Source organism: Meles meles, chromosome 11, assembly GCF_922984935.1.
Source record: "Meles meles chromosome 11, mMelMel3.1 paternal haplotype, whole genome shotgun sequence".
Classification (NCBI taxonomy): Eukaryota; Metazoa; Chordata; class Mammalia; order Carnivora; family Mustelidae; genus Meles; species Meles meles.
Window position 1 is genome coordinate 26,800,663 of NC_060076.1, and position 13,236 is coordinate 26,813,898.

Sequence of the window (13,236 nt, forward strand, 5' to 3'; positions counted from 1 at the left end):
CCTTTGAGAATCATTTGAGTAAGGATCTGTCTGAAAGAATGTCTAAGTGCCTGGTTTTTTATTCCTGCCTTCTGGATCATTTCTCTTGACATGAGAGGCCCTCCAACAAGAAATGTCAGCCTTGACACTTAATTTAGGTTCACAGATGATGTGTGTTAGCCTGTTCCCCACAATGCTGCTAGGTCCCAACTTACTTAGGGACATGAGAGAAAGGAGAGAGAGGCATTGTTGGTATGAATCAGAAAGAACTGAAATTCAAATATGGCTTGCCCTGCAAAATAAAACAGACTAACCCACAGAGAAGAGGACAGTGTAATTAGGCAAAGGCACGATTAGAGAGTTAAGGCAGAATTTTAGAAAGCTCAAAGAGAAAATGTTTCTGCAAATGTATTCAAGTTCAGACAAGAAAAAAAAAAAAAACATTTCCAGCTGCTATAAGTTAAAAAAGGCCCAGTAGCAGTAGATGCTACCCATCTTCCCTAAATACTGCCAGTCTTTATTGCTGTTCATTTCCTTTTCTTTCACAGCTAACTTCTCAATAGTTAGCAGTAGTCTGGGAGTTAAGGTTAGACTGCACAGAGTTAAGAATTCTCTGTATCTGCTTACCACTCATTTACTTCTTAACCTTTTGCAATATAACCTCTATTTCAACATGCTGACATGTGGGATTAAAAAAAATAGTCTATTTGATACTCCAGAAAAATTGCAAATATATAGTGACTCCTTTCTAAATGACTAGAGAATGATAAGGTTCTGCAAAGAGTGTCTGAAATGAAAAACCTAGATTAAAAAAAGTCTAGCTGAGGGGCGCCTGGGTGGCTCAGTGGGTTAAAGCCTCTGCCTTCGGCTCGGGTCATGATTCCAGGGTCCTGGGATCGAGCCCCACATTGGGCTCTCTGCTCAGTAGGGAGCCTGCTCCACTCCCCTTCTCTCTGCCTGCTTGTGATCTGTCTGTCAAATAAATTCTTAAAAAAAAAAAAAAAAAAAAGTCTAGCTGAGAAAGGAAGTGAAGATAGGAGGGGATATTACAAGGGCAAAGTAAAAAGGTGAAGGAAGTAGTGTTTTTTAATATGCTTACAATTCTCTGCTTGATATAAAATCCAGATGGAAGTTCTCTTTACATTCTTTTGCTCTTACTCATTTTTTTAGGGGTATTTCCCTAATCTACTGGCTAATTATGACTTATAAATATTCTAGCTGACTGCTGGATATGTCTTCTTGAACATACCACTACCAACTAAAATGAATTACTGTCCACCTTCACACTAGATTTCCTCCATGACTTGACCATCTATTTTGTCAACAGTATCCCCATATTCTCAATTACTTATGTTCAAAACAAAATAGTTTTTGCGGTTCTAACTCTGCATCTAGTGAGTCAACAAACTGTGTATCCTTCTCAGTGCCTCTAAAAGCTATCATTTCTTTTCCATTTGCATATAGCTAGCCTTGTTTAAAGGTCTTATTACCTCTGTCCAGATAGAAAGCCTCCTACATGAATATCCTACTATCAGACTTGCCTCAAAATACCCATCTTAGGGATCAAAGTCAAATTATTTCTAGCGTACCTCTTTGTGTCACTTCAGCTGCTTTAAGACCTTCTATGGCTAATTTTGCACTATTCTTTTATATGAATCTGCTGATACAGTGCCATCTCACCTGGGTGCCTTCACCTATGCTATTCCTTCTCTCTACAATGCTTTCTGCCCCCACCTCCCTGCCCCTCTCACTGGCTACTGAGTAGTTAAGAGTACAGGCTCACACACTCACACACACACACACACACACACACACACACACACACACACACACACAAAAGAGTACAGGCTCAAACCCAGACTGCTCTCTTCAAATCCTGCTCTGACACTTGCCACCTGTAGGACTTTGGGAAGGTTACTTAATGTCTTTGTGCCCCTATCTTCAGAGTGCATCTATAAACTGTACTTGACACAAAAGGCTCTTCTGAGGATTGAACACATTAATTCATGTAAAGCACTGAATAGCACCTAGAACATCAGAGTATACAGTAATGTCAGCAATAATTAATAATAGTCATCTTAAAGCTCTACTAATAATTTCCTTTGCTCTCAATTAAAGTCCCCCTCTCTTATATTCCCACACCGCTGTATATCTGTACTATTTTTAGTACAGATTTAATCTTACAGTCCCTTGAGACAGGAGGCTATCATTCATGTTTTTTTATCCCATGGTATTCTTCTGCATTTCAAACTCCTCCACAATAGAATTTAAGCACAAACACAGATTTTAAAAGCAACTTTTTACAGAAGAGAAGAGTTCTGTGTGGCTAGGAGAGTACAAAAGAATGAGATGAGTGATGAATTCAAGCAGGTGCAGGTGAAGAGTGATAGCCAGAGTTTATGACAGAGGTCGGTTTGCTGTGCTACCTCGTTCCTTCATTCTTCTATTAACTTCACAGATATTGCTGAACCTGATGTACTAGACACGGGGCAAGCTGCTAGCAGTTCCCTGTCACAGGACTATAGAATATAAACAGAAGATTATAGTTATTTCAAAGGCAGTGGAAACTTGAGGAACCAAGGATTTCTTTTTTTTTTTTTTGACCCAATCATTATTTATATAGGCTATTCCTTAGGGTCATTTAGAGCTACTTTAGTTAGCACACACTCCAGAGTAACAACAGTGGTTGTCTTTGGGTTGGGTGGAGTAAAGGTATTTTTTCTGTTTATCCTATGTGAACATCAATTGATTTTCAAATATTAAAAAAAATTTTTTTTAACTTTTAAAAGTTTTCTTTCATTCTGTGTCAATTAACGAGTACTCATTTACTACAGCTTACATGCTATAAGCTTTAATTACGTTAATCCCTTCCCATTTTTTGAGTAACAGACTGCTGTTAAACCAAGTTATTTTTAACTGAGTAGAGTCTTCCCCTCAAGAATGCAAGTACTTGATTGGTTGGTTAACATGTGGATATTGAGCTTAGTAAAATTATGTAACTAATAGAATCAAACACAGGGCTCAGATGTATCAGGTACTTATAACAATATATAAAAACTTACTGATTTAGAATCTAAACCAGGGCTCAGATGTATCAAGTACTTAAAATGATATATAAAAACTTACTGATTTAGAATCTACATTTTACACAAATCAAAACCATAATGAGATACCACCTCACACCAGTCAGAAAATTAACAAGTCAGGAAACAACAGGTGTTGGCAAGGATGTGGAGAAAGGGGAACCCTCCTACATTGTTGGGTGGGAATGCAAGCTGGTGCAGTCACTCTGGAAAACAGCATGGAGGTTCCTAAAAAAGTTGAAAACAGAGCTACCCTATGACCCAGCAATCGCACTACTGGGTATTTACCCTAAAGATACAAAGGTAGGATCCGAAAGGGTAGTAGTGAAGCCAAACTATAGTCTACGGCCATACCACCCTGAACGCGCCGGATCTCGTCTGATCTCAGAAGCTAAGCAGGGTCAGGCCTGGTTAGTACTTGGATGGGAGTGAAGCCAAACTATGGAAAGAACCTAGATGTTCATCAATAGATGAATGGACAAAGATGATGTAGGGTGTGTGTGTGTGTGTGTGTGTGTGTGTATTCATATATATATATATATATGAATATATATATTCATAATACTATATATATACGAATACTATGCAGCCATCAAAAAAAAAAAACAAAATCTTGCCTCTTGCAATGACATGGATGGAACTAGAGGGTATCATGCTAAGTGAAATAAATCAGAGAAAGACAATTATATGATCTCTCTGATATGAGGAATTTGAGAGGCAGGGCGGGGGGTTGTGGGAAGGGAGGGAAAAAAATGAAAAAAGAAGGGACCACGGAGGGAGACAAACCATAAGAGACTCTTAGCTCAGGAAACAAACTGAGTGTTGCTGGAGGGGAGGAGGGTGGGAAGGATGGAATGGCTGGGTGACGGGACATTGGGGAGGGTATGTGCCATGGTGAGTGCTATAAATTGGGAAAGACTGATGATTCACAGACCTGTACGCCTAAAGCAAATAATACATTATGTGTTAATTAAAAAAAAAAAGAATCTACATTTTAACAAGATCCTTAGGTGGTTTCTATGTATGTTAAACTCTGAAAAGCACTGACCTAGAAGCTAAGGCCCTTACAAGCAGGAATAATAGGAACAGCATCACATCTGCCTTGTTCATCAGTACTTCCTTAGGACCCAGCAGTGCCTGAAACACATAAATATTTGTTGAATAAATATGTAAATGATATTACTTCTGAGTAGACAATTAGAAAGACAGTGGATATTATATTTATTTATTTTCTGCCAGAGTTCCTAGAAAAGGGTGCTTAGTATTTGCTGCAAAGCTGTCAAATTATTTTAATAAAATGTTGGCCTAAACAATCTACAAAGGCTACGTGTAATCTTTTCTAAAACGAGTCCTTGCTCATTGCTCTGAGAGCCGTGTGTCTCCTTCAGTCATTTTTTCATTTTTTCAGTCAGCCTCCCATCTTTTTATTATGTTAGTCACCAAACAGTACATCATTAGGTTTTGATGTAGTGTTCTATGATTTATTGTTTGCATATAACACCCAGTGCTCCACACAATCCGTGCCCTCCTTAATACCCATCACCAGGCTCACCCATCCCCCACCCCCCTCCCTTCTAAAATCCTCAGTTTGTTTCCTGGAGTCTGCAGTCTTTCATGGTTCATCTCCCACTTCGATTTCTCCTCCTTCATTTTTCCCTTCTTCTAATGTCCTCCATGCTATTCCTTATGCTCCACAAATAAATGAAACCAAATGATAACTGACTTTCTGTTTGATTTATTTCACTCAGCATAATTTCCCCCAGTCCCATCCATGTTGATGCAAAAGTTGGGGATTCATCCTTTCTGATGGCTGCGTAATATTCCACTGTGTATATGGACCACATCTCCTTTGTCCCTTTGTCTGTTGAAAGGCATCTTGGCTCTTTCCACATTTTTTAGCCTCCCACCTATGGGAACATCCTCTAGTTACTCTAGAATCTATCCCTCAAAGCAAATTTATTTCAAGATTTTTAACGACAACCTCTGAGAGAAAACTTACTACTTAAGTTCCAGTCTATGAACTCCATCTGCCTGTATTTCCAACTCTATTTCCTACACCTCAAATTCAGTATGTTCAAAAGTAACAATTCTATTCTCCATCAACCATTTCCCTCCCCTATTTCAGAGAAGGTTGCTCTCCATTCTTAGACTCAAGTTTTACAAGTCTTAGAGGAGTGAGACCACCTTGTCCAACAATATCATCTTACAGAGACTAGGTTCTAGAAGAATTAAATGACAGCCCAGGAGGCTAATTATTGGCAATATCGAGAGCTACAACCTGAATCACCATACTGCCAATACATTATTACGTGCTGGATTTCTGATAAAATGCTCATTTCTGTCAATGACACTTAAATTCACTTTTTCAAAACCCATGTTCTAAATATCAAGTAGATCCAAGCAATCAAGTCCTGTATATTGCTGACATGTCTCTTACTCCTTTTTCTTCCTTTTCAGACATACTGCACTTTCTTTCCACTTGGGGTTCCTTTAATATCCAGTGCCATCCTTCCCAAGTCCTCTATGCCCTTGAAACCTACCACCAGAAACGGACTCTAAAATAGGAATGCCTCAGGGCTCCTGGGTCTCTCAATCAGTTTAAATGTCCAACTCTTGGTTTGGGGTTAAGTCATGATCTCAGCTCATGAGGTTAAGCCACGAGCACCTCCACTGGCTCCACCTCAGTGCAGAGTATGCTTTGGATTCTGTTTCCCTCCCCTATGACCTTCCCCCATCCTCTAAAATAAAATAAATAAGTAAAATATGAATGCCTCCTCCTGCCTTTTCTCTTTACTTGAAGGTGTTCAACCGAGATGGTTCCTGATGATTCAAACCCTCAAGCCCTATCCATCCCCAGAGTATCCCAATCTTTTTTACAAGGCTTCCCTCTTTTCCCAATCTCTCCTTTTTTTTTTTTTTAAAGATTTTATCTATTTATTTGTCAGAGAGAGAAAGCACAAGCAGGCAGAGTGACAGGCAGAGGCACAGAGAGACAAGCAGGCTCCCCGCTGAGCAAGGAGCCTGATGCAGGGTTCGATCCCAGAGAGCCAAAGGCAACGGCCCAACTGAATGAGCCATCCAGGGACCCCTCTCTCCCAGTTCAGAGTGGCAGGCAGAGACAAGAGAGAAGTAGGCTCCCTGCCGAGTAAGGAGCCCCATGCAGGACTCGATCCCAGAATCCTGGGATCATGACCTGAGACGAAGGCAGCGCCTTAACCGACTGAGCCACCCAGGTGTCTCTCTTTTCCCAATTCTTAATGCAATGCTCCGTCACTCATTTTGAGCCATGTTCATAGGCTGTTCATCTGTTCATAGGCTGATCTTTATTCTTTGGAAATCTGCTATCTTCAAAAGTAGAAAGAATCTGGTATCATGTAGGTCCTCTTTTCACATCTGAGAAAACCAAGGCCCGGAGAAAAGCGACTTGCCTCATGTTACCTGAGAAATTGATGGTGATGAATTCTGAACTCAGTTCTCCTCACTCCTATACAAAAGCTTCTAAAAACCACCTCTACGCATATCCAGTCTTTCCCGACATCCCCCAACTGACAGTGCAAACAGAAGGCAGACATCAAAGCCGTATAAAACTTTAGCATGGCTAGCAGCGTCCATCTGTTATGAAGCACAAAAGAGGTTGCTTCAGTAAATAGTCCTCCAAATGAACTAAAAGTTGAACCCACGGGGAAAGCATCAGAATGAGAGATGGTTAATTAAATTACTCCTCTCTATAAAACTGTTATAGTTCTCCACTGCCCGTAGAACCGAACACTCAATAGAGCATCAAGGTCCTTCCCGGTTGAGACCCAACGTCAGCTGCCGGCGCATTCCTAGCCTTCCCTTCTCTACACCCATTCCTCCAGCCATTATCTTAATATGCACGCGGTGCTGCCCAAACCCGGTCGTTCTTTTCATGATTTTGCACCCTTGCACACATTGGTCCTACAATATGCAGCGCTCTCCACCCCCCCCAACCCCCCACACCAGTGCCTGTCCTCTCGCAAATCCTGAGATGGCTCTCACGACCCTACTCAAACATCACTACCCCAAGCAAAGTCCTATGAGGGTCTCGATCGCTCTCCAAAACCGAACTTGTCCCAGGATGCGGATTTTACTTGCTGACACAACCAGGAGCGTGGGAAGGACCGCCCCAGTGGTGAACTGACTCACCGAGTGCCGCCCTCACCCCCTCCCCCCGCCCCGCCGCCCGGAGCGCATTCAGCCGGTGGCCCGCCTCGGTCCTGGGGGGCGGGGGAAGTAGGTGCCCAGAATGCTGGGGGATGCCCGGTGAGGGGACCCGAGCCACCGGAGATAACTGTCTGAAGGTACCCTCTCATCCCCCGCAACCAAAAGGAACCTTCTACACCTTACCTCACCCATAAGAGGCGGCAACTCCGCTTTACGGCATTCACAACAACTGCTGCAAAAGGTGCCGTCAAGTGCAGAGCCGCGGTTATTCTGGTTGCTGTCGGAGAAGATCACGTTTAACTGACTGGGACCCCTACAAAGCCAAGGCCCCTCCACTTCTTCACCGTCCGAAGTTTACTGATCCCTGAGGATTTCCTAGCTTTCCAAAGTCCTTTCATCGCTTGCTGACGTAACAACTGCAGTAGCGCACTGAGGTGACATGAGATTTTAGGAAGGGGAACAAGAATTGGAGAGGCACCACCTGAAGTGTGTTTCGTAAAGAGTGTGAATTTGCGAGATAAAGTATGGGATGCCAGTGAAAAACGTGAATGTCAGATAAACAACGAATAGTTTTTTAGTCCGTGTGCTACGCAGAGAGATTCAGAATAACTCCCTGAATTCTGTTTAGGGTACCATCAGATGGGGGGAAGGGCGGGGAACGGATGATGTAGAGAGAAATAGCAGCTGCATTTAATATTGCTCATGAGGTTGAGGTGCGTGACATCCAAGCTCCAGAGGACCATTAAACTCCGATTTACGTCTGGAAATATACACGCATACAGTGCCGGCCCTGGCTTTTTTGATCCACAGTGTAATCCAAAGGATTGTTAAGCATCAGATATGTATCCATTTTGACGTGAATATTGAAAACTGTAAAGCACTAAATACTGTAATTTTAAGTTGTTTCTACAAAACTTACTATTAGTCCATAGTAAAGACTAAAAATGCTCCTTTTGTATATTTGAGTTTTCTAAACTTTCGGGGTTTTTTTTGAAACAGTATATAATGAAACATTTCCTGTTGTGTTTTTCCTTCTAGAAACTTTCTGTGTACATACAAGCTTATTTTGTAGAAGTCCTCTTACGACTTAGAACTAGTTCTATAGACTTAGAAGTAGTACTTGGTAGATTAATCAAAAAACGTAACACCCAAAGGAAGGAAGTTATCAAGGATTAAAGGGTCACTGGGACACAAGTGCTAACTTGACACACCTAAGATGAGAAAATTTGAGCACCAAAATGAATAACTTACTGATTGAAACACTAGATACATAAAAATTCTTGACTTCATAATAATTCGTTAAAAATGAAACACACTAGTCATGACTGAAGGTTGCCAGGGCATCAAATCACTATTCTAAAACTTGATCAAGAGAAAAACGTCAAGCATTTATCCTTTCTTGCATGAACTGCATTTCAGTGTAGCCAACATGTTGATGAGAATTCTAGCCAGCAAATGAGTGATAGCACAATTGCCAAGTTGCTACTCCTGATGAAATAACACAAGATACAACATTCATCAATGGATGTTAAAATGAAGCTAAAATGTCGGTGAGAAACTTTAAAACATTTTTGTAATCTTCTTCATAGGGAACTTATTGTAGGTGGATTAGTCTAGCACCACCTGAACTCACTCCACTGATTAATCTTATGACTGAGTCTGGGACAACCAGTCGTGAATTTCATGATGTGATGATGCAACAGAAATCACACACCACCTGACCTGTGAAGGATTCTTGCCTAAAAATTGAACCCAGGTATAGAGAAGCAATCAGCTAAATTCAGAATGTGCAATATTCTACAAGATAAATGCCCCAGAATGTGCAATATTCTACAAGATAAATGATCAATGGAATTTAAAGAGGAGGGAGGGAGGAAAATACTACAAAATCAGAAACTTAAAGAGACCTATAACCAAGGGCAGTGTATAGACCCTTGTCTGGGTCCTGATTTAAAGAAAGCAACCATAAGAGAGACATTTTGAAGGGTGCCTGGGTGGCTCAATTGCTTGAGTGTCTGATTTAGACTCAAGTCATGATCTCAAGGTGGTGGGATTGAGCCCCTCATCTGTCTCAATGCTCAGTGTGGAGTTTGAGATTTGCCCTCTCCCTCTGTCCCTCCCCCACAAGCTCAAGCTCACGCTTGCTCGAAAAAAAAAATTTTTTTTGAGACAAAATTTTAATATGGACTGAGCCATTAGATGATATTAAGGAAGTGCTGTAATTTTGTTCAGAATGTTAACAGAATGTGGCTGTGTTTAAAAGAACAAAAGAATAAATCATCACTGATGCATATTGCAATGCTTATAGGTGAAATTTTTTTACACTTTAAAAAAAGACACAAACATGGTAAGATATTAATAAAATATTAATATTTAGTAAAGTATTAATAACGGATATATCTGTGATGAGCATAGAGGTGTTATCAACAATAGCCTCTATCTACTTCTCTGTGTATTTGAAAATTGTCATAGTAAAAATTAAGGAAAAGGAAAAATTATGAGGTTCATAGAAAAGTTTTCAAATGCATAACAAATCTCGTTCCATGTAAACCTAAAAAAAAAAAAAAGGCAATTAAAGCGGAGGACTACACTGGTTATCTTTTGATTTGAGTCAAGATCTTTTAAAATACAAGCCAACTGATTCGAGCGTCTGTTTCTCCTATATAAATCACATAGTGCATCACCTATTATTTCTACCTTTTTAACGTGGCCCAAGACCTTACAGAAACAAGCGAAGGAATCACTCAAAGAGTCCTAGTTTTGTTTTTGCAAACTTCCCTATCATTTAGAATTATCTTGGACACAACTATCTTATCAGCGACTTTTTTTTTTAGCTCCTTAACATTTCCCTCAACTCTAATTCTTCATACTCATATTTCATTAGTTTATGTAATAAATTATATCATTACAACAATGACTGCCACTAGCATAAACATGTTTGGGAACAGCTAACGGGAGGTAAACGTGTAACTCAACTGGTGTTGAGAAGCAGTACTTCTCCAGCATACCCGAAGGGAGCTGAGCTGTAAGCCTCCAGCTGTAGTATGCTTTAACTTGATCGGCCAATCCAAGTGGACAAGCCTCTATTATAGGCAAAGAAAAGTCTTTTAAAAAATTATTTGAGAGAGAGCGAGTGTGTGAGCAAAGGGAGGGGCAGAGGAAGAGGGAGAGAATCTGACTCCCCCACTGACCCTGAGATCATGCCTGGAGCCAAAATCAAGAGTTGGGCACAACTGAGTCTCCCAGGCACCCCAAAGATCCATCTTCTAAAAATTACTCAGATGTAGGATTACAAACACATCCCGGCCCACCCAAATATTGTGGGTCCTGAGGCAAGAGTACAAATGGAATCTAATTCCAACATCTTTTAAGTGTCCAGGTAAAGAACTATCAAATATTATCTTTCTACCTTGGCAAATATTCCTTCCCAAGGAACAGAAATCTAGGATCTAATTTGGAATTCCTATATACTACATAAAGTGCAGCACGAGAGCTAGGTCTGCTTGTTCTTCCCACAAGGCCATGAGTTTGCCTGCTTTTACTAGTTTCAGCTTACCACGAGAGTCCTGGTATGCGTGCATGTGGACACCTGTCTGCATTTCCAAGTTCCATCCACAGTATTCATGAACTGCCACTTCTCAAGTGTAAGGGTATATACACCTGTAGCACAGTCTGTTCTCAGGATTTGAGAGAGGCCTGATCTGTTCTGGGATCAAGCTTTGGGCTAGTCAGGCAGGGAATTCTGGGGCTCTGGCTATCTGGTGCATAGTGCGTAGAGGAATACAAACTTCCAGGGGAGAGCAATCCCTTGGTTCCTTCAATTTTTCATTCCGTGAAGAGAAGCACAGCCAGTGTGAGGATCGGGGCAGGGCCCCACTTGCCCAATAAGTACACACACACACCGCCATGGTGTCATACTATATATACTGTTAGACTTGCCTTTTCCATTTCCTATCATGAATAGCTTTCCATTAGCAGCATATTCTGTAAGAGGTGTGTAGTGTTTGTTGGAAGCATCACATTCTAATCATTCTGGTGACCTTGTGCAAAAGAGGCAGAAACATACTACTAGTACCATCAGTATAAATGTAAAATAGGGTTTAGTAAGGGAAACACTTGAGACTAAGTAGTGTTCAAATTCCTGAGCCTTCATCCCACAGAGATTCAGACAGGCACACTGTTTTTTTTTAAAGATTGTATTTATTTGACAGAGCACAAGCAGGGGGAGCAGCAAGCAGGTAGAGGGAGAGGGAGAAGTAGGCTCCCATAGGGCAAGGAGCCGGACATGGGGCTCGATCCCAGGTCCCCTGGATCATGACCTGAGCCAAAGGCAGATGCTTAACTGACTGAGCCACCCAGATGCCCAGACAGGACTGGTATTCATGGAAAGGACTCTAACTGAGGAAACCAACTCCCCCATAATAGTCTACATATTCATAACATTTATTGGGGAAGGGGCATGCAGAAAGTATCTAGACAAGTATGTAACAATGGTAGCTTGTTAATGCAGCAATTTACAAAAGGAGAGCTTTTGGAATTCTGGTAGCCCATTCTTTTCTTAAATTAACAATCAGGTTGCTTGCATATTGCTCTTATAATGCTGCAATGAGTACTGACTTATTTGTGAGTATATAAGAGAAATACCTAGAAATGGAATTAACTTTTCAAAGGTATGTGTATTTAATATTGCTAAACTGTTCTCCACTCCATCTTCTATATGACGGTACTGGTTTCTCAGTATTTTTGTTATGCTCTCCTCCCTATAGCTCAACACTATCCAGTCTCTTCCCTTCATTCTTCCTTTGGTGAAAATGGTCATAGCTATAGGAGTTCCAGTCTCATATAGTCATTGACTGGTTTTCTTTCCTAAACAGATTTCAAGTTAGGTTCGGGGCTCCTGGGTCGCTCAGTGGGTTGGGCCTCTGCTTTCGGCTCAGATCATGATCTCAGGGTTCTGGGATCGAGCCCTGCATCGGGCTCTCTGCTTGGCAGGGAGCCTGCTTCCCCTCCTCTCTCTGCCTACTTGTGATCTCTCTGTGTCAAATAAGTAAATAAAATAAATAAAATCTTTAAGAAAAAAAAAAGGCTTAGGTCCTTGTTCTAACTCTTTTAGCTACAATCTGCCAAAATGTAACCCAGGATGGGATAAGCTCCAAAGATAAAACGAAGTTCTTAATTTATATTATAGTTATAGTATTTTTCATCTTCCATTTATAGCTGCATTGTATAAAAAAGTAGCTATTAGTAAGATGGCTTTTTATAGTAAAATTAATTACAATCAAAAAATTAGTTTCTTGGGGTGCCTGGGTGGCTCAGTTGGTTAAAGCCTCTGCCTTCGGCTCAGGTCATGATCCCAGGGTCCTGGAATCGAGCCCCACATCAGGCTCTCTGCTCAGCAGGGAGCCTGCCTCTCTGCCTACTTTTGATCTCTGTCAAATAAATAAATAAAATCTTTTTAAAAAAATAGTTTCTTAATTGAACTAGTTATATTTACAGTGCACAAGAGCTGCCTGGGCCTAGTGTTACCGTGTTGGACAGCATGAGTATAGAACTTCCCATCACTGCGTAAAATTCTGTTGGACAGCACTGCTCTAAAAATATAAGCTTTGGGGGCTTTTTATCTTCTCATCCCCAACAGCACGTTGTATATATTTAATGAAAATGATAAAAATGCAAGCACTGAAGCAAAAGAAAGCAGAAAAAAGTTTAATTTTTAGATGAGATATTCCAGGTGCTTTCGTAAGAACTTAACTTGGTCATTCTATACAGGACATACAATCATTTCAACATACAAGTTATTCCACTTTGAATACTCTATTTTAAAAGTTTAAAAGTTTCTAGGTTAAAGTTTAAAAGGCTTTGTCTTGTTTCCAAGGATAATGAGGCAATATGCTTATTAAAACACTACTTTGCAGAACTGAGTACCTTTTAAGTAGTTCATTAATGTTGTTCATCTGTAACTTATAGGTTAATCCTGAGGAATTAGAAT

At 40.6% G+C, this 13,236-nt stretch overlaps 1 protein-coding gene across 7 annotated transcripts in view; it reads right to left on the reverse strand.

The window, feature by feature from the left end:
• The window catches only part of FKTN (fukutin), an 83,586-nt gene extending 76,129 nt beyond the window's left edge, over nucleotides 1-7,457 (reverse strand). For 4 of the 7 annotated variants that reach the window (XR_006820857.1, XM_046023403.1, XM_046023402.1 and 1 more), the window contains exon 1: nucleotides 6,572-6,820. Coding sequence is in view for 3 of the 7 variants with exons in the window: in XM_046023403.1 (XP_045879359.1) it covers nucleotides 6,572-6,674 (103 nt within the window). In the remaining 4 variants the exon portion in view is untranslated. The other 3 variants (XM_046023405.1, XM_046023406.1, XM_046023404.1) reach the window with 3 other exon arrangements.
• Nucleotides 7,458-13,236: the final 5,779 nt, after the last annotated feature.